The following is a 24,374-nucleotide window of genomic DNA, read 5'->3' as shown; positions in this document are numbered from 1 at the left end:
AAACAACCGCGCTGTTGTGTAATGGGGCTGGAAAAACAATCAGGAAGGGGCTGGGGGTGTGCTCACAGGTTCCTGCTGAGGGAGGGCTGCAAGGGCCAGCAGCCCAGGCAGAGATTACAAGAAATTCAACTTTTACTCTGATAACAACAGGGGCTATTTTCTGCCCATGACATCACGCTCCCAACCCGCCCCGAAGCGGCGGAGATGGTGCTGGGGGAAGTCATGGAGCACTTTGCTGGTTGTTCCAGTGGCCAACATCCTACAGTTCCCTCTTTTTAAAACAGTGATTTTTCTTGTCTTTTGCAGCGCCTCACAACCACCAAATCCCCTCTGCTGACTCAGCTGATCTGAGGATAAATCACAGCACCCCAAATCCATGTGAACAAGGCCAGACCCTCCCACCTGCACTCCCCAGCATGAAATGATGGGGACACAACTTATCTGCCCTGTTCTGTAGAGAGAAGACGACCTGTGCCCCTCAGCTGGCTCTTCCTCCCTGTTGGCTGCAGTTAAGTATCTAAAAAAACCATCTCAGACATGGACATCTGTATTATTCTGAGATTAAGTGCAAGAATTGCTACCCAAACACCATCAAAATGGTCCAAAACATTATTAGCTCTTTAATCACATGCAAAAGCAACATCTCACTAAGGGAATTCAAATCTTATGGGCAATGTGTCGTTGCCTGGATGACTCTGGATAGGAAATGGAGCTGGAAATGGATTGTGACAATAAATACATTGGTGTGCCCTACCTGCAGACACAGAATTGATGTATAAGTGGTGGCATTAAGCTACACCTACATAACTGAAGGATGTCAGGGGCTGGAAAAGCACAATGCTGTGCAGGGCAGGGTGAAGTTAAAACTCTTATCATGAGCCCATTATTTCAGAATCAATGCTTAAAACTAAGAGCTGCCACAAACTTCTCCTGCAGCTTGAAGGACCAACCCAGAGCCCCATCCCAGCCACCACAGAGGCTCTGCTCAGCAGAAAAAAGGTCTCCTTTCAATGCAATGGAGAAGGCAGAGCAACAACTCTATTTTAGCCCTGTTGCTATGAAATGTCTACAAAAATAAGTCCTGGTTGTGCCCTCGCTGAGGCACATCCCTGTCCCGCTCCTCCTCACAGCCCTGTCCCAGCCAGAGCCTGGCCTTGGCCAAACTCACCTGGTTTCAGGTTTCCTGACAAACCCCGAAACATAAATACATCCCTAATTCTGCTGGGGAGGCTGAGCCAAGTTTCTGGCAGGGCTGTGCTTGGGATTGAAACAAGGGGGGGAACAAAACCACAGCGGTTTTGACCCAAAACCAAGGCTCCCCCCTAACTTGGCTCTTCCCACTGGTTTTTATTTTGACTCAAAACTCAGAGCTCCAACACCCCACTTGGGGAGGGGGATTTTCAGAGCCCTGCAGGACATGCAGCTTCCTGCCTGACACTGGATATCCTGATGGAACTGTGCTGCAGCTCTCCAGTGCCATGATGAGGAAATCCCTGCAGCAGAAATCCCAAAACCTGGGAGGCTGTCCCTAAGCCCTCCCTGCAAATCCCATCCATGCCCAGAGCCCAGCGCTTGGAGGCTGCACACAAACAGAGCCGCAGGCATCTTTCTGAGTCTGAAAGCAGGATGTTTGGCTGAGCTGCTCTTCCCTCAAATAAACACCCAGGCCCTCACTCCAGCAGAGAGGCACCGCTCTGGGAGCGCTGCAGCCGCTGCATTTCCAAAGAGCCAGCCTGGATCCCCTGCTCTGGGAGCGCTACAGCCGCTGCATTTGCACAGAGCCAGTCTGGATCCCCTGCTCTGGGAGCACTGCAGCCGCTGCATTTCCAAAGAGCCAGCCTGGATCCCCTGCTCTGGGAGCGCTGCAGCCGCTGCATTTGCACAGAGCCAGCCTGGATCCCCTGCTCTGGGAGCGCTGCAGCCGCTGCATTGCCACAGAGCCAGCCTGGATCCCCTGCTCTGGGAGTGCCACCTGGGGAAGGCAGCCATGGCCACAGCTCTGCAGGTGCCACGCTGCAATTCTGGCACGTGTAGGGAAGTGTTTGCTCATCCCCCCTTTCTCACGGACCTGCTGGGTTGAGTTAGTCAGAAAAACTCTGCTCTGCAAGCTGTGAAATGCTGAATTGGTGAGAATTTCTTTCTGCATCACAGTCTGCTGCATCACAGCTCAGGGAATGAATCCAAGGTGTCCAAGCTGATGCTCCCAGGCTGGGAGTGCATCTTCATTCAACACTCACTGCTGCCTTTGTAGTTTGGAGACCACCAAACCTCCAGTGTGTGCAACTGCACCACTCACAGCAGGAGCCAGGGTCTCACCCCTGTGCCACCACTAACCCAGGATAAAGACACAGCACTTTGGAGAAACATTTCTGCTGCCTGCTCCTCATACACCCTACACACTGCTCAGGTCATTCACGTGGCACAAGCATTAAGCACAACTTCAAAGGAGAAATGAGGAATAGAAGCCCCAAGAAAGGCCTGAGCTGTTTCCCTCAGGTGGCTGCACTCACCCAGGCACTGCAGAAATGCTCCTTCCCTGTTAAACCAGCCTGTGCCCACCCTCACCACTGCCCTGAGCCACTGAAGGCTGATGTGAGGAGCTTGGTACTTACTGCAGCTGGCACATGTGAGTTGTTAATGCCTGAACCACTTTCAGTCACTTGCCTGCCTTGGCAGCACCCCCTGAATCCCTAAAACCTTCCTGGGGGTTTGAACAGGGTGGAAAACATGACTCCAAACCCCAGGGAATGCTTCCTGTGCTCAACACACACCAAACACTCAGCCCCAGGGATGTGCACCGAGGCAGCCTGACCCACAGAAACAAGAGAGAAACTAATAAAGGCAAAATTTAACAACCTCTAACCCAAGCAGGGCTGTGCTGTGATGGCTGGAGGTGGCAGGGCCATGGCACATCCCAAACCCGGGTGCTCCCTGTGCCCACCCCAGGATGCTCCAGGGTGGGATGGCTCCAAACCCAGCCCAGATGCCAGAGTACCAACACCCCTGAGGGAGGACAGAGGCAGCAGGGAGGGCTCAGTGGGCTGGGGGAGAGCCCCCGTGCCAGGGGAGAGGGCTCTGGGAGGCAGCTGCTTCTCATTGAGAGCCCTGAGCCTGCAGGGAAGGGCACGGCGAGGAGGAGGAGGGGCCACAGGACGGGGATTAAAATAATATTGTGTCGAAATCTCAATGAGAGGGAGCAAAGGGGGAAGGGCGGGGGAAGCAGCGCCAGCGATGCGGCCCGGGGCTGAGCTGGGATGATCTGCTGGCTCCCAGCAATGTCCTGGTGCTGCCTGGTTTGTCCTCAGCCAAACCTGCATTGGTCCTGCTGCATGCACCCAGCCAGGGCAGCTCCTTCCTGCAGCCCAAGGCTCCCACAGGGGACCAGGCACTCACAGAAACCTTCCACGGCTGTCTGGGCACAGACAGCCCCTCTGTGGACAGCCCAAGGCTCTGGGAGGTGACAGCCCTTCAGCCCTTCCATTAACACCTTCCATTTTATGGGCTTTTTTCCTTTTGTGCTGTAAAGTGATCAGTTCCACAGTGCAGCCCGCTGGGATGTGCATGGATACACCAGGCTGGAGGGAAAAGGGCTCCAGCCCCACTCCAACAAAACCTGGTTGGTGACAGACCTGATCTAAACATGCACAAGTCCAGGATGTGAGACAGGTTCTCTCCCATTTTCCCTTCTGAAATTCAATTTCTTTGAAAAAAAAAAAAAAAAACAAAAACAATCAACCAGATTTGAAGCCAAGAATCAGGAGATTTCACAATATTATTTTCACTGTTTACCTTTGTTTGAATACCAGCTCTAGTCCAACCCAATCTCTTGTGTTTGGTTCTCACTGCCAAGATCTCAGCTGAATTTCCTGGGACCAGCTCTCCCCGATTCTCCAAACACACAGGGGTTTTCCCTCACCCACGGGAAGGGCCATGGAACCATTCCTGGGGCTGCAGCAGCGACACACACCAGCACAGGCAGCCCCAGCACCCGCTTCCTACAGGAGTAAGCCCTGGGCATCCAGTTTCCTTGAAAGCTTTGAAAAGCCAGGCTCAGCTTTTCCTTCCTGCAGGTTTAACACGAGCTGACACTTCCCAGCGAGGCTGCAGAGCTCGGGGGACTGCAGAGCTCAGCACATAAAACACCCAGAGCTGCAGCCTTTGAAGCACAGCCCTTCAAAGACAGGCACATACCAAATCTACTGAGGTTTTCTACACAAACAAATTCAGCATGGCAAGAGCAAAACTAATTTGCAAAGATCTTTTAATGTTGGAAGTCTCAAATGACCGACCCTTTCAAGCACAGCTGAATTCAATCCTGCTCTGAAGGTCTGCACTGGCGATTCAGCATGGAAAAGACACGGAGATTTCAAAATATGTGCCTGTAATTACTGGGGAATAAAGAATGACTCCAATTTTCTTGTTCCAGTGATGAAGAAGCTGCCCAGTGTGATCCTAGTCTGTAACCTGTGAAATGTGAGTGACTTTTTTTTTTTAAAAACATAATTCTGCTGACATTTCCCTTCCATTGAAATAACCCAGCCATGGGGGAAGAGCAGCTCCACGAGCTCACAGGATCTTCACCTCAGTTTGTACTCTGCTGGGAATTTCCTTGTTCTGCTGGGCTGGAAGTGCCCTCAGTCACACACATCCCTTTGTGCAAGCACTGCACAGGCCTGGTGCAAATGAAGAGTCAGATGAATTCCCATGCTCGGAACCCCTGTGGCATTTAAAGATGAGCCAAAGCAGAAATGGGCCCGTTCTGGGGTCTGCTGCTCCACACAAGCCAGATCCTGACTCCTGGGACACCACCCTGGGGCTTGGGGGGCTGGGATGTCCCCACCAGAGACAGGAGCAATCCCACAATGGGTAAGGCTGGAAAAGCCCTCTAAGATCAGCAGCTCCAACCATTCCACTTGTCCCCATGTGCCACAGCCACATGGCTTTTACACCCCTCCAGCCATGGTGACTCCACAACTGCCCTGAGCAGCTGTGCCAGGCTGGACAGCCCTTGTTGGGATGAAATCTTCCCAGATATCCATCCTAAACCTCAGCTGGCACAACACCCAACAGCATCCAACACCCCTGAAGTGGCGCAGCCACACTGACCCAGCTCTTCCCTGGATCAGCTCCAGGAACAAATCCAACATCCCACAGATACAACTCCATCCCATGTCCTCACCTGCACCCTGCAAACCCACAGGAACCCACCTGAGATGGGGCAGGGAGCCCCCAGGCAGGGCTGCAAACTGCAGAGCTGCCACCCAGCTCAGGCCCCAGCCATAAAAAGAGCTCCACAATAGTGTTATTTATTTTTTTGGAGTCACAAATGATTTCCAGCAGCAGGAGGGTGAGGGATGCGGCGCTGGACCCGGCACCCGGCCAGTCTCATAAATGGTTGGCAGCCAGCAGAGCAGCAAACCCATTTCCATTGAAATCAGCTTGTTGCTACTAATTTTTACTGGCTTCCTGGTCGATTCATAAAGTTTTGTTGGGTTTTTTGTGTTCTGTTGGGGTTTTTTTGCAGATCTCAGAAAGCAACTCCACGATGCTTGAGGGAAGCTGAGCCCTGGCCTTGCCCAAGGGCTGCTCTGCACCAGGCAGCACCCACAGCCCCCATGGAAACACTGTCCTGCTCCCAGGGCTTCACAAAACCTCAGCACAAAGAGCTCTGCAGAACAGCCACAACCCAAACCTGCTGGGCCCAGTGTCACAGTGCCCAGAGCAGCCCGAGCCCTCAGTGGCAGCTGCAGACACACAATTTATAGGGCAGGATGGGGTCTGAGACATTCAACTGCCCATTTTCACATCTGCCCCTTATCTCCACAGCTGCTGCACCACACAAACCCAACCAGATCCAACCTTGGAGCCTGAGCTTTTTAGAAGCACCAGTGACTGTTTGCTGTGAGACTTGGCCAAGCTTTGGATCACAGAACCATGGAATGGTTTGGGTTGGAAGAGACCTTTAAGATCAGCCTATTCCATCCCCTCCATGGGCAGGGACACCTCCCACCACACCAGGCTGCTCAGAGCTCCATCCAGCCTGGCCTCAAACACTTCCAGGCTCAGAGCTCCTGTTGGGCTGTGTCACTGCTCCTCTGGATTTCAAGCAGAATGCTGGAAAAAAAACCTACAGCTTTTTTTACCTATAGCTTGGATACCTTTTTTGAACTATAGTTCATTTTTACCTACAGCTCTCACTGTAGGGTTTAAAGAGCAACAAATAACAAAAAATAAACAGGCAAAAATCAGGACACAATGCCTGTGTTTGCCACAGAGCTGAGGGGAAGATGCAGCGTTGCTTCCAAAGGAGCAACATTTATTCAGGACTGAGGGAAAGCAGAACCCTGGGAGTTCCCAGCCAGCAGAGCCCATGTTTGCCTTCCCTGTGGAGGACAGGGATGCTCCCAGACCCCACAGCCTCGCACGGGGGGGAGAATCAAGTGCCTCATTCTTCCCCCTGGACAAACTTGGCTTTTCCCAGCACAGGCTCGCACAAACGGGGCCTTGTGTGAGCTCCAGGCTCAGGAACTGCACAGGCCAGGCCTTGGAGCAGCCAGGAGGGCAAAGAAAGAGCAAAGGGAAGCAAAGGGATGTGTGTCCATCCCAGCAGCAGCCTCTGCAGACAGGTGGGGTAAATCTGAAGATCTCAGCAGAGAAACAGAACGGGCTGGGCTGGGTTGGGAGGGCTCATCCCATCCCTCCTTCCAGGCTGCCCCAAGCCCATCCAGCACTGCCAGGGATGGGGCAGCCCCAGTTTCCCTGGGCAGCCTGTGCCAGGGCCTTGCCCAGCTCTCATCACCCACCAGCTCCTGAGGTGCCTCTTCCCTGATTGAACTGACAGCTTTGCATCACTCTCTGTGAAAGCACAAAGCAGCTGGCACTTTTTTTTTTTTCAAGTCTTTAACATTCTTTGGCTTCTCTCATGGAAAAATCTTAGCAAATGAGACCTTAATAAATGGAAAGAGCTGAAAAATAGCCTTGCTGCTGGCAGGTTCTGCTCCTGCTCATGGAATACACAGATAAAACCAACACACTTGTGTCTCCCGCCCTTGCGTGGAGCCACTGTGAGAAATCCTGCCCAAGCATCCCTGGCACCCAGAGATGCCCCTGAAGGCTCCAGCTTCTCCAGCCTGGAGGAATGGGCAGCCTGATCCTTGGGCCACAAGGAGGAGGAACATCTCCAAAGCCATAAACCAACCACAGGAGCAGGAAGGGGACGTGGCCAAGCTGCAGTGGGGCCAGCAGAGCAGCAGTGCCCAGCTGGGACAGCAAAAGTGGCACCAGGGCACTGCCATGAATTGCCCTGGGAAGGGAGGGATGGCTCTGGTCCAGCTTTGGCTCTGGGAATGCCCATGGAGCGGGTGGGGATGCTGCAGGACAGGAGCACGTGGGCTCCTTGAACCCTCAGCAGAGACCCCCTGCATCCCACAGAACACAGAACTGCTGTCAAGGGCAAAACAAACTCCCCACACATCCCTCTCCCCTGCACTGCTGGGATTTGACTATTTGGCAGGTTCCAGACATGGGATTGTATAACCTGGAAGGCAAAATGCTGAGGGCAGGGAGCAGCATCCCAGGCTGAGCCTGCTCCCAGCAGGGCTGCATCCCTGTGGGGAGCCAGGCTATATTTTGGGAGGGTTTGCAGGCCTGGGAATCAGAGGCAACTCTTTGCCATTTAAAGAATAAAACTAGGAAAATACAGTAAAAAAAGAGGGGGAAACCTGGGGTGTGGGGCTGATCAAGGAGGTGCTGGGCCAGGAGAGGAGCTTTGGGTTTAATTCTGTTTATGTCCTCTGATGCTGGTGGGTTTTCCCACATATTTTCCCACATCCAAAGCCTGGGATGAGGAACCAGCTTCTCCCTGAAGGAGCAGCTTCTCTGGGACAGCAGCACAGCCCAGCACTTCCATGCCAGAGCTGTTTGATCCCTGCTCCAGCCCCAGGAGCTGCAAAGGCCATTACCAGTCAGCATCAGCAGCCCTGCCAGAGGTCAGCCAAGACAGGCATTTCCATGTGAAATGGTTTTGTTCTTTCACAAAAAACACACCCAAACAGGAATCCAACAGTGCTGAGCATCCCCAGCCCAGACCCCAGTGCTGCACATCCTCCCCTCTCCATTCTCCCAGCCCTGCCCTCGGCTGATGCTCTTTCCCAGCTAAACTCCCATTTCCTGGGCTACAAGAAACCTGCAGAAGGAGTTTTGACAAGGTTGGCACAGTGTCCCAGGCCAGGCTGGATGGGTTTGGAGCCCCCTGGATGTGGGAGGGGTCCCTGCCATGGCAGGGGGGAGCAGGATGGGCTCTAAGCTCCCTCCCAGCCCAAACCAGGATTTGATGAATCAGCCAAGTGAAAGGCACAGAGCAGGGGCAGAGCAAGAGCTGGGACAAACCCCAAGCCCAGGAGCCAGGAGGGACCTCAGTGAGGCAATGTCCCCCCTGCAGCAGCAGGCAGCAGCAGGAGCCTGGGGCAGGGCTGGGAATGGCAGCCCCAGGCTCTGGGGAAGCACAAAGAGCTGAGTCTCCTTTGCCAGCAAACTGAACCTGGGCTTCAGGGGCTGGGGACACTTCAAAGCCCTCAGCAGCACTGAAGGGATGGACTTTTCAGCTGTGGAGCAGAGAAAATCCACACAAACAAGCAGTGTTCCAGAAAAGCAGGTTTAACCATCAGCAGCTCCCAGCGACAGCAGGGATGTTTTTCCTGAGGTTTTTTCCTCCTTCTTCCAGTTTGCCTTTTTTAAAAATTTGTTACCAAAAGCCAGCTCGAGCTCCCACACCACACAGCCCTTCTGGGTCTGAGCATCCTGCAGAGGTAAAATGCTGAGTTAGGCCTTGGAGCTGGGGAAGGAGGTGCCTTTGATGAAGAGCAAATCTCCAGACTTCAATGGCTCCGGTGAGCGCCACACAGTTAATAAGTTATTTCCGTGGAAAACCTTGGTAACTCAGTTATGAATCAAGCCTATAAACACCTCTCACTCATCAAAGTGCCACAAAAAAATCTATTACTGGGACTGTGAACACAAGCCTCTCTCTACAGGTCCCCTATAAGAAGCCAAAATTCCTCCTTCAAAACATTCCCCGTTTTCAAAGGTCATAAATACACTGTGTCCAGTATTCAGCAAATCCCTTTAAAAAGCAAAACACAGGCCCAGGGAAAAAGGAAAGTTCAAACAAAGCTGGATCCATGGATCCATGCTGCTTAAAGGACACAACCAGAGCTACATCAAAGGAACTTTTACTACCTAGAAAGTCGTATCCAGCCCCTAATAGGGTGCAAGAATGTAACATTTAGGCTACAAAGATTAAACTAATTTACTTTTAAGTAACTTGCTTACTTCCTGATGTTTCTTTTTATAAAGAGTGATGCCTAGGTGCTTGGAGAAGTGAGGGATGTGATTATTCTGTGATTCAAGGCCAAACATCATAACTACTCAATGAAGCACAGACAAAAACATATTTTATCTGCATCTTGTACTTTCTCCAAGAACTTCTAGGTTGAAAACACCCAGGCTAGCTGTGAAAACCCATCCCAGTTCTAGGTGACAGAGGGAGAAAAAGCAACTTTCTCCTTCTCTGCTGGAATATACTGAGAACTTCAGAGTCCTGCCTTCAAGGGAACCCAAATTCTGCCCATGGAACTTTCCCTCCAGGGCATCATCCTGCCTGGATCCCTGATGGAAAATTCCCCTCTGGGGCTCTGGAGCCGTGTGTACACACAAATACAGAGGCATCATCTGCAGGGCAGCTTTCATCTCTGCATCAGGCACGGGGTTTCACCAATATTGGTGAGACCAACCTCCTCCCACCCCTGTGCAGCCTGTGCCTCTCCAGGCAGATGATCCCAGGCTCTGGCAGCCAGCTTGGCTTCTCCCCTTCCTTCTTCTGAACAAGGCCCAGCTCCAGCTGCCCAGATGTTTTAGGGACAGCTCTGACTGTCCTCATGTCTGAAGGGAGGCTGTTGGGTGGGTTTAGCAACACAGGGACATTGCCCACCTCCTGCCCTCCTGTCAGCTGCTGCTCCCTGTGCACAGGAGCAAAACCTCAAGAGGAACATCAATGTCCCTCCTCAGGAGACCTTCAGCACAAACCACCCCTTCCCACCTCCAGCCTGTATGAAATGAATTTCCCCATGCCACATCACTGCCTGGGTGAGCCCTGCACTCCAAGCCCATTACCCACGGGGTATTTTACACCAACAGCTTCACTGGCTTTAGGAACAGCTCTGGAGCTGCCCAGGCACTGCCAGAGCTCCCTGCTCTGCAGGGATGGAGCCACGGGCACCTCTCCACACAATGCACAGGGTACAGGTGGCACCACAAAGGTGCAGGGCCACCAAAGCACGGGCACCCAGCAGCTCAGGGACAGCTCAGTGCTCCAGCTCTTGGTTTGGTGGCCCAACCTGAGTTATCCCACAGGGTTTTAATAGAAAAACAACCACATGCAGGTAATATCTCCCTCCAGCCTTGATCTAGGGTGATCCTATTCCACTGGCAAGTCATCGAACTCTTTTTCTTAAACTGCTGCTTGCTCAATGCCCTGAACAACTTCATCTGTTCACAATTTTCCCGGGTGGAATACTCTCTGCTCTCAACAGGATTTGGACACAAAGAGGAGCCCAGCTGGCCCCAGAGTCAATGATCCCTTCACCTTCTGCTCCAAAGGAACGGCAGAGCTCCAGGAGCTGCCACCTGAGCCCCCCACCATGGTAAGCACAAATGGATGTGGAAAACCCCCTGCCCTCCATAAATCCTCTGGCTCCAGGGGTTTATCACCAGCCCAGACACACATATAAACTAAAGGAGCACACCTGCACCCCTGTGAAAGGGACAGCCCTGAGAGCCCAGGGAGCTGCTCCCAGAGCTTCCCCACCTCCCCTTCAGGGACAATCCATGATTCACCCCCAGCTGGAGAAGCTGCCTCTGGTGCCAGCCCATGAGCAAAGCCCCAGGGAGGGCAGGCTGGGCTCTGGGGCTCTCCCACGGGGCTCCAGCACCCACGGCCATCCCCAGCCAAGTGGGAAAAGCCTCCACAGCGAGCAGAGAACTCCTCTCTGAAGCACTCTGGAAAATAGATGCACTTTATTTCCCGTTGGCAAAGTGAAACTATGGAGGAAAGCTGTTTAATATAAAAACATCTGACAAAGCACCTCCAGGATGTATTTTTTTGCATCAAAGAAGTAGCTCTTGGCAAGGGGCTCGTTCCTCCGACCAGGAGAGGCTGCAGCCAAACCCTGATTGTTCTAGACTGCACAGGGGAAGGCAAGCCAGCAAAGCTACAGTTAAATGTGAAAGAAAAAAAGAAACCAAAACCCAAACTGGCCCAAACAAACATCTGTCTGTGATTAAACTGGATGCACAGATAGGTTGTGTCTTTCTAAAAGGATTTGTTCCTGCAGGAAGGGAGGGGAGAAGGGATGAAAAGGCTCCAGGGTGGTGCTGGCCAGTCCGAGCCCCCAGCCCAGAGCTGTCACTGAGTCTGTCCTCAAAACCCAACATTTCCCCCAGAAGAAAGTGCTGTCCCATCACTAACAGAAATACCCTTTTTCTATGAACAGGTAATTCCAGAACCTCTCCCCCAGCCCGGAAAGGGCAATGTTTGCCCAGTTGCCACACACATCCGCCTGACACATTTAATGGGCTCCTTTTTTTTTTTTTTTTTTCCTACTCCTAACACACAGGATCTTCATAAATTTCCTTGTTAGCATAAATCCTGCAGCCTGTTATTTCTGAGGGGGAGAGGAAGGGAGACGTTCACTTTCTCCACTCAGTGGGTTTTAAAATATGCTTCCTTAAGTTCATCCTAAATATTGCTGGAAGCAGAAAAAACCCTCTGGCTCTTGCCTGGAGCTGTGGCATCACCTCAGCAGGGCTGAGTCACCAGCTGGGATGGATGCTCCTGCCTTCTTCCTCCCTTTGGGGATACAGGGACCCTGCTCCCCTAATCCAATAATCCAATGTCCCCAGCCCCACCACTGCCCTGCAAAAACTGCCCCATCTTAAAAAGAAAAAAACCAATCAAACCAGAGATAATTTAAATAAGTTCCTGCCCATTCAGTCTCTGTTTTTTTCTCTCTGTTAATTCTCAGCTTTCCTCCACCACCATCAGTCACCAAGCACAGCTCACCTCCACATGGAGCTCAGCACCTTCTGGACATCAGCAGAGCTGCTGGAATAAACTCATGCCTGTGCTTCCACTTCAGGGTGGAAAACACCTTCCTGCTGCTTTGGAGCACAGACAGAATTCATCTCTCCTCCAACAAACCACCAATGCAACATTTCTTCTTTGGGATGCACATTTTCAGCTCGGATTCATCAGAGCTGAAACTCTTGGAGAGTTTTAGCACATGGGAAGCGATTTCAAAGTTTAAAAACACCCAAAACAACTATTTTTGGAAAAAATAAATCAGCATCTTCCCTGGGGATGGTCAAGCCAGCACAGAGACCTACAGATGCAAGGCCACCTTTAGCTCTCCCACCTGCCCTCTCCTATTTAAAGTCAGCACTAGCAAGAACTGTGCCCAATGTTCACAGTGGGGCTTTTCCAACAGGAATGGGGCAATTCCATGGGTTTTAAGAAAAAATCCTTCCCAGGGCCAGTGAGGGAGAGCCCTGTGGGACTCAGAGGAAGGCAGGAATCCCAGAGCCCACAGCAGTGCTCCATCCCATCCCATCCCATCCCTGCAGAGGCTCAGCCCTCCCCATGCCTGGCAAGTCCAACGGGTGCAGCAGCTTCTTGGCAAGTGCTGGAGGAGCCAAGTCTGAGGGGAAGGGAAAAAAAATTACTACAAATGTTCCACCAATTATGAGTCACGAGGCTGAGCTTTGTTCCTGCCTTGCTGGGCTTTGCCCTTTCCCTGGTATTTCCCCAGCCCTGCTGGGACGCCAGGGCTGGCCAAGGCTCTGCTGCTCCCAGGGGACACACAGGCTCAGCCCAGGCCAGGGAACCACCTGGGCCTCAAACACAAGCCCAAAGAGCAGGTTCTGCTCAGCCCTGCTGCCCAGGCGGGAATGAACCTCAGGAGGAAAGGATGGAGCTCTCTCTGTGCTGAGTGTGGCACTGCCTGAGCCCAGGAGGAGCAAGCTGCAGGCTCAGACACCCCCAAGTGCCTTTGGCCACCAACCCAGACCTTCCCAGGCCACTGCACCTCCTGGGGAAACAGCAGCACCCCCATTCCAAGGGAGAAGCTGTGGCTGGACACTGACCCTTGCATGAACAACTCTGCTCCAAGACCCAAATGTTTGAGCAGGAGATGAAGAGGGCTCTGGGGAATCATCCATGGACCCAGGTCACATCCAGCCACCCACCCACGGCCTGTGCTTCAGTCAGCACTGACTGCTCCTCTGAACTTTACACTGAGCCTGACACTTCACTGTTTCCCTCTTTTAAGGGTAATATTTTAACCATGGAAGGCCCTACTTCAAAAAAAAGGGTTTGTTATTTTTTAAAATTAACACACATGACAGAGATCATCTTTTGCCTTCACTCTAAAACCTCCTGTTTGGAAGTTCATCAAGTAAAGGAGAAACAGGAGAAGAATGGTTCTCTTTGTTACACAAAATTGAATTTTGTGGCTTTAGTAGGAAAAGCCTTTTTGATGATCAAAGCTGGACCAATAAACAGCAGTGGCTTGATGCTAGACCCAAAATGTACTTGTTTTGGAAGACAAGCTAAATGCACACTGAGTACACAAGAGGAGGCAGGGAGGACCACATGCTTGGTGTATCACTCCCACAGACATACACTTCAAGCAGAGCTATTAAATGAGTTGAAATGGAGAATAAACAAACTGAAATGAGGCAGGTAGACTGGAGCCTAAGTGGGTTTTTCCCTTGTACTTCCCCGTGATGACATGTATGGGTTAACTTCAGCAGGGCTCTTATCCTCTTTCAGCAATCCTGAGCACTGGGGAAAAATAAATCACCCAGCCCCAGACTCTTATTAAAAGTTACACCATTGGAAACAGCACAGGGGGAGAGGAGGGATCTGGTTTCAGCACAATCTCGGTCACATGTTATCATTATATTGTTCAAGGAAAAGTTAAAATCTCTCTTCTCTCCAGCAAACCCACCAGATGTCCCATAAAGGCTGGGCCATGAGGGAGGCTAAACCATTACATCTTCAGGAACCCCACTTTTCCAACTTGGCTGCTGTAATTAATGCCAATTATCAAGTTACAACAAAAGCCACGGGCACGGGGAGCTTTAGGGATGTGCATGCAGCCCTAGGAATGTTTGTTAGGAAATGCAAACACACATTTATTAGAGCACAAGGCTCAATGATCCCAGTTCTGCTATCCATTGTTCCCCTGCTCTGGACACTTGGCAGCACAGCAAGGTGGGCCCAAGCACAGGGACACCTGAAAGGACAAGGGGAAGGGAAAATCCCCAGAGGGAAATGAGCCACTGTGCCATGATACAGACCCTGTGCTATCTGAACTCCCTTTGGAGCTGGGATCAGCCTAAACATCCCCAGGAATGCCCAAGCCTCACCAAACTTCTCACCAGACTGACCATGAACTCTTGCAAGGAAAGAAAATGAAGAAAAATGCCACAGCCAAGGGACCAGTACCCAAAGTTCCCCTGCAGCCCCTCCCCTGAGCCACAGCATCCCCAAGGAACAGCACATCCCATCCATGTGCTCAGCAACCCAGCCAGGAGCCCCCGAGGTGCCCCAGCCCCACCCCAGCTGCCGAAGAGGCACGAGGGGCTCCACCAAAATCCATCTTAGTCTGCCTTCACCCCAATCTCAGACCTTGAACCAGGCAAAGGAATTAAGCCTGGTCCTACAGGCAGGCCCCTCCTGTCACACAGGAGCCCCCAGCAAGAACAGAGATGTGGGATGTGCTGAGCCAAGGCCAGCCCCAGCTCTCCCTGCTGTCAGGGAAAACCACCCCAGGCCTTGCAGAGCCCCATTAAGTGAATGAAAGGTTGCAGGGTGGGGCAGAGCAAAAACCAGGACCTAATTAAGCCAAGCTTTGTTCGGGATCTTCAATGGCTCTGTAGCTGGGAGCCTGCTCATGAAAGCAGGGAGTGCAGCCCGGGGCCAGGGCCCAACAGGTAACACCAGCCCGACGGTCCCGGCAGGAACCAGAACCTCCCCACAGCAGCAGCGCTGCAGGGGCCCCAGTGCCTGCCATGGAAATGGGGAGGGGCCCAGTGCCTGCCATGGAAATGGGGAGGGCCCAGTGCCTGCCATGGAAATGGGGAGGGCCCACGGCCCAGCCATGGAAGTGGAGAGGGCCCACGGCCCAGCCATGGAAATGGAGAGGGCCCACGGCCCAGCCATGGAAATGGGGAGGGCCCACGGCCCAGCCATGGAAATGGGGAGGGCCCACGGCCCTGCCCCACAGCCTGGGACCCATCCTGGTGGACTCCACACAGGACACGAGTGGCCCTGTGGCCACCTCCAAACGTCCCTGCTCACCCCACAAACAGCATCTTATCACAACATGCACAGCATGGATGTCTTTGAAAAACCAACTCAAACAACTGCTCCTTGTCCTTCTCTGCCCACCCAGAGCACAAACCAAGAGCAGGACCAGGACCCCCATCCCCTCCTGCCCCACCACCAGCCCCCATGGAGGGGGGAAAGCACCAAGAGCTGCCAACCAACCTGAGAAATCTCCGGGCGTGACGTTGGGAGAGTTTGTAGCCTCTGTTTCAGTGTAAGACAACGTGGAATCTGATAGATCTGGAGGAGAAAACAAAGGAAAAAAAAGCACTTTTAGTCCTGCTGCGTTTGCCAGTGCTACGTGAGCACCCGTGGCTGCTGGGCTTCCCAGCACCTCCCCAGCAGAGAAACTCTGCACAGAGCCAGAGAGCAGCCATTAACTTTGGAGCTCCACCACGCAAATGCAAAGTTTGAATTGCCTCGACCACAAAAATAACACCAGTTAAGTTGATCAAACAAGTAGGAACTTGGTGCTTACTGGATAAAGTTACATTAAGCCTCTAAACAAGTCAGAGTTACTATACTTAATTATCACCATTAAAATTCTTGAAGCTGTTTATTCTTGCTTCCTTCCTTCCTCTTTGCTGAAGCGAAGGAAACTTTGTTTTAACAAGTTAAGAGTCTTTGTTATTCTCTCTTGCTTACACCCCTCTAATTAAGTGCTCAACTGTTTGCTCACAGATTAACTATTATTTTTCCAATCAAACAAGCCAGTGAAGCAAATTTCAACCCCTGGCTGTTGTTTTAATAAAGTCACGTGTCGCTCACTATCATCTCTCCCTGCAGCACAAGCAGTTTCTAAAAGGAATTAACTTGGAAGGGGGAGCGCAGAAAGGGACAACTCCTTTTTTTTTTTGCCTCCACACCTAACAAAAAAAAGGAAAAAAAGCCACCAGCAGCCAAGTTGGCCTTGCAGGCTGCTCTGGTCACAGCCCTGTGGCGATGGAGGCGCCGGGCACGGGGTGCACACACGGCTGAGCTGCTCCCAGGCTGGCAGGGCAGGGGCAGCAGTGCCTTTCCCCGGGGCTGTCCCCTCCTAGCCCTGCCCAACCCCGTCTGTCTCCTCCCTGTCCCTGCCCCATGGCAGCAAAAGCAGCTCCCCTGGGCATTAACCCCGGGAAATCACTGACCCAAGTCTCAGCTGCACTGATCCCAGCAAGAAATCCAAGAGGGATGTGGGATTCCTCCCTTCCCTCCCATGCTCCCAGGTTTTGCTTTCCATTTAATTCCACAAGAAGCAGGGCTGAGAAAGGATGGTGAGGATGCAGCAATGGCAGCTCAAAACATCTCCAGGCCAGCGTGCAGCACACAGGACCAGGATCCAGGGCTGCCAGCCCAGCACCCAGCACTCCACAACCAGCCTGGCCACCCCAAAGCTGCTCTCACCAACTCTGCCTGGAAAACCTTCCATAATTCCCCAGGAGAAGTGACACCCCGCTCAGAAATGACACAGCGCTGAGTTTCAAAGGGTTTCCTTCTCTTTGTAAGGAGCAGAGGAAGGGTAATAGCTGGTTCCTGCATGGAGCAGCACAGCCAGGCCTTTATGGAAATGGCACCAGGAGCTCCCACTCCCGCAGATTACACACGCAGACAAAACATGACGTCTGGTAACCTTTCATTACGCCTTCATTAAAAATAGAGCTTCATATTATTTTGGAAAATATGCATGTGTCTGCACGGTAATTTGGTAGGATAAACTGGCATCCATTTACTTCTTAAAACTTGTCAGCTGATGCTTGCTCAGAAATAATGAGCAGCCATAAAACCCCGACTTGTTGGCTTTTGCCTGGCGTGCCAGGCAGGGCTGTCTCAGAACCAGCACCGGGGCTGCACCATGAAAGAGTTCCCCGAGATCAAAAGACACAAAACACGTACCCAGTGGCTTTTGCTCATCATTAGGAGACAGCCGAGAGTAGGGAGGTGGTGGAGACTCTGGAAAAACAAAACTTCAGGTTAGTGCTGTGCTCGGTTTATCAACAAACCCTCTCGCATTCTCTTTTGGGGGGGTAGGAACTCTTCCAAGGTTATAAACACCCAGTGGAAAACAAAACACTTGGAAGCAACTGGAGACCAAGGGTTCCCTAATTTTTGAACAATGGGAGTCCCACCTCGAACTTTCAAAGTGGGCTTTGCTACTGGAAGTGCTGCAACCCTGTGCCCCATATCTGTGCCTGGACACCCACAGATCGAGTCACACAAAACATCAAATTGCTCTCCAAGAACCCCAATTCCATCATCTGCACTGGGAGACAACCTTCCATGGGTGACTCCAACACACAGGGCTCGACAAGAGCTCCCCAAACACTTCCCAAGCACTGAAAAGAAGGATTAGGTGGTGAGGAGGCTCCTCCTGGCACACAGGGCTGGCACCAGAGCTGGGCTGGTTGGCCACCAAGCCACCCCATAACCTCAGTCCATCCCAAAAGGCCTTGGCACTAGAGTGGCTCAGGAGCAGAGGCCACCATGATACCCTCACCCTGAATCCATCCCACAAAGCTCTGAGCTCGGCTTTAAGCAGCAGCACTGAGCAGCCATGTGCTCCAAGCCCAGCAAATCCTCAGAGGTGCTTTGCTAGACCAGGTCGGTCATTCAAGCATTCTCGCTGTTCTTGGAAGGGTCCAGGCCCTGATCACAGGGCTTTCTTTCCCCCTTCCATAGTATGGCAGTGATGTTTCTTGAACTGTAACTTGCCAAAACTGAGCGTGCAGCCAGCTGGGCTGAACCAGCATTGAGCAGGCACCGGCTCCAGTGAGGAATCGCTCTGTGAAGTCCCTGAGTGGCACCAAACCCACCCCAGAGCAGGGAAACACGGCAGTGCCCTCAGCCCCTACCCGGAGCTGACAGCAGCACCCGCAGCTCACCCCGCTGGGCTCCCCAAAAAGCACCTCAGCATCCCCCGTGAGACGGCTCTGGGCAGGTCATCCACTGCTTCTCACAAAAGCTTCCCCGTTCCCCCCAAGGGAGCAGGGTGCTTATAAATCCCAAAATACAGAAAAATAAAGGTGCTGGTGTCCCTATGTGGAGGTAGCAGGCAGACCTGGCTGTGCTGGTGCCACTCCGTCCTGCTGTCACCAGGGACTCGTTGGAAGCCCCCCAGGACTTTCACACCCCAATGGGTGGGAAACAGCAGCAGGATGATCCCTGCAGGGAGCCACTTGTGGGAAAAGGGCATCAAGGCCTTCTCCTGGCTCCTGTTACCAGCGCCCAGCCGGCGCGGGTGGGGTCCTGGCACAGCCGCCCGTTATCAAGGTGATAAGAAGCCACTCGATAACAGCTCTGCTTTCTACTACTCCCAGCACAGGGCTGGCAGCCGCTCACCGCTGGGAAAACCACCCCGGCTGCAGGACAGACACCGGGAAACTTCTCCCGTTTCTACGAGAAATGCCCCGTTCCTAAAAACGCAGCTCAGCTCCAGCGGGAGCAAAAGAGCTGCCTCCAGCCTCTAGCGAGCTTCGGGAGAAGCACGCCCAGAAGAGAAGTTTCTTTGAAAGAAGTGATGCAAAGCGAGGCAGGAGCCCAGATTGCAACAGAAATAATAAAATCAAAGGTCTTGCCAAAAAAAGGGACAGTCAGCACAGAATCATAGGATGGTTTGGGTTGGAAAGGACATAAAAAATCATCTCGTTCCACCCCTGCCATGGGAGGGACATCTTCCACTGTCCCAGGCTGCTCCTAGCCCCATCCAACCTGGCCTGGGACACTTCCAGGGATCCAGGGGCAGCCCCAGCTTCTCTGGGCACCCTGTGCCAGGGCCTGCCCACCCTGCCAGGGAACAATTCCTTCCCAATATCCCATCTAACCCTGCCCTCTGGCAGTGGGAATCCAGCTGTCCAGTCTCATTACAGTTTTTGTACAGCCTATTAAATATTATTTCCATTTCTGCACCTCAAACTCCAACATGTCTCTGCTCCATCTAACCATTCCCTGCTGACATGGACACACAATCGAGCGTTGCTGAAAAAAAACAAAAAACCCTCAACGAGCCCAAACCCACGCCTGGAAAACGCTTATCTCTGCCCACGGTAAAAAAAACAAAAAAGAAAGAAAAAAGAGAAACGCTGGAGACTTGCAGGAGCCCCCGCAGTCCCCGCGGGTGCGGGGATCCCCGCGGCGGGGACATCCCCGCGGCCCCCCCGAAGCGCCTGCGGCTTTAAGCCGGCGGCGGTGACCGCCCGGCTCCGATAGGAGCGAGCCAGGCTGGCGCCAGCGGGATGGAGCCGCCGATTATCGCCCGTCCGGCTCCCGGAGAGCGGGGAAACTCCGCGGGAAGGGGAAAAAACCAATAAAGGGAAAGGGCTTCTTACGCACAACTGGAAGCGCTGGTTCCAGAGAGGGGGGATGCCCGGCGGAGACCCCGGAGCGGGCGCGTCCCCCCGGGCATCCCCGCAACACCGCGGGGCCGGGGCAGCGCTGCCCACCAGGGTTCCGATAAACCCCGTGAGGGGTCAGAAACCCCGAACCCCCAAACCCGTGCGTGTTTGTACCGGGGGGGGGGGGGGAGGACGACCCAACTCGCCGCTGCTCACCTGGCCCACAGAGGCGGCTGAAGTGGTAGGGGTTGCAGCAGACCGTGGGTCCGTCGGCGACGCCGAAGCTCTGGCACTCGCAGAGGGGCTTCAGCTCGGCGGGGTGCTGCAGGTCGGGCCAGCGGAACAATTTGCCCAGGAGAAGGTGCGGGGGCGCCGCCAGGCCCCCCAGGCGCACCTCGGTGCGGGCCACCAGGACGCAGCCGCCGGGCATCCCCCCGCGGGACTCCACCGCCTCCAGCAGGCTGTCCAGCGAGCGCTCCTTCAGCCGCTTCAGCAGCGAGTAGGTGACGGCCTTCAGCTCCTGCTCCAGCAGCAGTAGCCGCGCCCGCGCCTCCCGGCCCCGCCGCTCCGGGGAGCCGCCGTCGGCCGCGCCGTCGGGGCCGGGGGCGGCGGCGGGGGGAGGTTGGGGGCCGCCCGGCTCCCGCTCCGAGAAGAGGCAGCAGGTCACGGTCCGGCCGTCGCTCTCCGGCGCGGAGCCGGGGGCGCGGAGCCGGGCCCCGCGCCGCTCCGCCATGGGGTCCCCGCGCGGCGCCGCCGCCGCCTCGCCCGCCGCCCCGCGCCGCTCCTCCGGCTCCCGCAGCAGCAGGCTGCGCGCTACCGCGCGGAGCTCCACCGAGGGGCTTTTCTCCGCGATCTTGCAGCTGCCGGTGGCTCCGAGGTCGTGGCCGCTCCTGGCGCTCCCATCTCCGCCGTCCCTGTCCGGAATGACGCGGCTCCTCCAAAGTCGCCGCACCAGCCCTGAGCGTTTGGACCTGAACATACGACCCGCGGGCGGCCGGGGGTCGCGTCGCTCTCCGCCGCCCCCCGCCCTCCTCCGCGGGGCTCCTCGCTCCGCCGCCGGCTCTATCTCATCGCAGCCCCGGAGCAGCCCGGACTCCCCGCGGCGCTGCTGCCCAGCGGATCTCCGACGGCCCGCGGCGGGGCCGCACCATGGGGGGGGCGGCGGGGCGGCGCGGGCATAGACGGCGCCGCGGGGGCCGCTCCCGTGGCGGCGCTGGGGCTCGGGCGCGCCGCGCCGTGCCCTACATCGGCTGCCAACGCGGGGCCGGGCGGGGAGCGGCGGGGGCGAGGGCCGGGGGGAGCCCGGGGCAGCGCTCGGCTGCGCCCCGCGGCCGCTCCACCATACAAGGTGGGGAGGAGCGGGGAAGCGCGCTCGGCGCGGGGGTGCCGCCCGGCGGGGAACCGGCGCCGGGGGCCGCTCGGAGGCGTCGGATCCCTTCAGCCAAAAATAGTAAAAAAAAAAAAAAAAAAAAAAAAGTAAAAAAAAAATTATAAAAAAAAAGAAGGGAAAAAAATTAAATCAGAAAGGCGAAGAAGCAGCAGAGCCCGCAGCGCAGGCCGGTTGTCAGCGCGTCCCTTGTCCGCATCGCAGGGCGCGGCCCCGGTCCGGCGGGTCCCCGCGCTCCGTGCGCGGCTCCCGGGGCCGCCGCCGCCGCCCGCTCGCGCCCGCCCGCCCCTCGCCGGCTTTTGTGTGGCCGGGGCGCGCGCGCGGGGCCCCTCGCGAGCGGCGCCGCCATTGGCTGCCGCCCATCATGTGCCAGTCTAGACACTCCGGCGGCTCCGCGCGGCACCGGCCCTTGCGCAAACACCGGCTCGGGTTTCCGACCGCTTAAAGCGCCCCGCGCCGCCCCGCGCCCGCCCGCCGCCGGCCCCGCGCGGCCCAGCGCTGCCGCGGGCCGGGGTGAGGGGGGGTCGCCCCGCGGGGAGCGGCGGCGCGGGGCGGGGGGGGGGGGGCGAGCGCGGCGCGGTGAAAGTGGGTCACGGCAGCGAGGGGGTTAACGGCCCCCCCGCGGGCCGCGCGCCGGACACACCCCCGCGATGTATCAACTTGTCCGCCGTGGCAAAAGTTCAGGCCCGGCGCGCTCCCATTGGCCCGCGGCCGCGTGACGCGCGCCGCCGCCGCCTCCCATTGGCCGGCGCTCGGCGCGGGCCCCGCCCCCCTCCCGGCCCGGCGCGGCCGTGAATGAACGGCGGCCCCGGGAGCGCGGCGGCACCGCGGGCTGGGAGCGAACCGGGAACCAACGGGGAACCAACGGGGAGCGAACGGGGGGACACGGACCGGCCCGGGCCACCAGCACCGCCTCCGGGAGCGGGGCGAGGGCCGGCCGCGTGTCCCGCCCCACGGCGGCACAGTGCCCGTGGGGAGCGGCGCCCCGGGGATGGGAGCCATCCCAGTAACCCTTCCCCGAATACAGAATAAATAAATAAATCCCTGTAAAACAGCCATTCCCGCACGCCCAGGGAGGCGAGCCCCGGTTCGGAGCAGGACGGCTTTGCCCATCCTCGCTCCATGCCAGGGATGCGGGGAAGTTCCCCCACCTGCATGGATCGGTGGGAACCTGCTGCAGGAAAGGCTTGGGGCCAGCCTGAAGGCTTCGCTAATGAGCAAAAATTAATCTGGGCAATTAATCCCCCAGCAGTTGATCAGTTAAGGGAAAAACACCCAAAACCAAATAAATGAAATTGTTTCTACCAACAGAACCTAGGCAACCTGAATGTTTGCAGGTTTTCTCTTGGAATCTTTTGGGTGGCTTTTTCCATACCTGAAGGCTTCTGCCCAAATTTCTGTCCACATTTCCCCAAATCTGCCCTAATCCACCCAAGAACATAATTTTTTTCTGCTGGATGAAGACTACATTTTTTTTTTTTTTTACAGCAAACCTAATCAGTGCAGCATCAAATACTCCATTTAAAATCCATAGGTGTGTGCCACCAATGTTCGCCCCAACATAAACACAGAATTCAAATAGGTATTTTGATTTTGGAGTTACTTCTGCCCGTTCTGACCTGTAGGACCGGGGGCAAAGCTCCTTTCCCCCTGCCATTTTGGGGTGTGGTTTAGGAAATGTGCAGCTTGCCTGGTTAAGGATATAAAGAATCCTACAAAACCTGTGGGGGACTTGCTGCCATTGACTGCAGGCACGTTTCACACCTGAACCATGGTTTGGGCTGAAGTCACCCAACACCCCACTGTGGGAGGGAAATGCCTTTTTTTCACAGTGAAAAGGCACAAAAGGGGTAAAAAAAGAATAATTCAGCTTCAGACATGGAAGTAGAAACTGGGATTGCCTGGATCTCATGGAATCATGGTTTGGGTTGGCGTCACCCCTTACCATGGCAGGGACACCTTCCACTGTTCCAGGCTGCTCCAACCTGGCCTTGGACACTTCCAGGGATGGATCTGCAGCCCTGGTGGGATCCCTGCCCATCCTGGGGCTGCTCCAGAGAGGTCCCAACCCTTGTGTGAAATCCCCACGGATCAATCTGCCCTGTGTGACCCCAGGATTCTCCTCCCTGAATGCAGCTGATGCTTTTCTTCCCACCACTGTCCTTCCAAGCTGTCACCCAAATTACAATATGTCCCAAATGTGCAATTACCAGCATTTAAATATATATAAATGTTAAATATAGCAGTGCTAGAGTCAAGAATAGGTTATTATTGCAAGCAGGACTCATCCAAGGCTCTGTAATCACGGAGTGTGCAATATGGCAGCAAGAACAATGGGGCTTTCATGGGCTGGGGAGCAGCCCAGCATCTCCACGGGCCCAGGTATGCAGGAGCAGCCCCACTGCACCCGGAATGCCATCCATCCCAGCCCCTGCAGCAACAACAGCACATTGTTCACATCGTTCCTGCTCCTGCCCAACGTGGGCAGCCACAACAGAGCCCTCGATTGTGCCCCCACAATGCACGTACAATTTATAGTAATGGTGCTTATTAAAGGATTGCTGCTGATTAACAGCAATGTCCTCTTTCACTGGCTTTTTTTTTAAACCACTTTTTTTTTTTTTTTTTTGCCTGTCATAATAACAAACATTCCTGGGAGATGCTCTGGAACACATCCTATAGGTCTTGGCAGGGAAGCTGGAGAGAAGCTTTTGAAAGCCTGCCAGTGTTATCTGACATGGATCTCCCAGGTATGACACAAAGCCAAATCCTCCTGGGTCCAAGAGGACCGTGGGTGGCCAGGAGGGCACCAACCTCTTCCCAAAGCCAAACTGCAGCTGGGATGGGGGAAAAAGGGGGACAGGGACCAGCCCTGCCTCTGCCAACACAATCAAAAGCATCAGTAGAGCCCAAACCCTGACTGTGGCAGTCCAGGTGTTCAGTAAGGAAAATTATTATCAGCAATTTCTGCTTTAAAAAAAACCCTCAGTATTCGATACATTCCTGATCAAAAAGAAGAATGCAAGGGTTAAAACACAAAATGAAGAATTGACACTTAAATGATGTTGTAGGAGCTCAACTTGTAGGTTATTTTAATGCCTTGGAAATGGGGGGCAGATGGGGCCCCCCAAGGGGTGGGGAGGGCTGGGGGACACGTTGCACCCCCTTTTCCCCCAGGAATGGGAGCTCAGAGTGTCTGAGCCCGAGCAGAGAAAGCACCACAAACCTGCTG

At 54.5% G+C, this 24,374-nt stretch overlaps 1 protein-coding gene across 1 annotated transcript in view; it reads right to left on the bottom strand.

Annotated features, from left to right (window-relative positions):
• SMAD6 (SMAD family member 6) overlaps window positions 1–20,787 on the bottom strand; it is a 38,962-nt gene extending 18,175 nt beyond the window's left edge. The window contains exons 1-4 of the mRNA XM_063170000.1: window positions 20,651–20,787; window positions 19,972–20,515; window positions 17,321–17,377; window positions 15,608–15,685 (exon numbers count right to left, since the gene is read on the bottom strand). Coding sequence (XP_063026070.1) covers window positions 15,608–15,685; window positions 17,321–17,377; window positions 19,972–20,515; window positions 20,651–20,734 — 763 coding nt within the window. The 5' untranslated portion in view covers window positions 20,735–20,787. The remainder of the gene's footprint in view (window positions 1–15,607; window positions 15,686–17,320; window positions 17,378–19,971; window positions 20,516–20,650) is intronic.
• Between the last annotated feature and the right edge of the window lie 3,587 nt (window positions 20,788–24,374).

This window comes from Melospiza melodia, chromosome 15, assembly GCF_035770615.1.
Source record: "Melospiza melodia melodia isolate bMelMel2 chromosome 15, bMelMel2.pri, whole genome shotgun sequence".
Taxonomy (NCBI): Eukaryota; Metazoa; Chordata; class Aves; order Passeriformes; family Passerellidae; genus Melospiza; species Melospiza melodia.
This window is presented reverse-complemented; position numbering and strand designations above follow the sequence as displayed.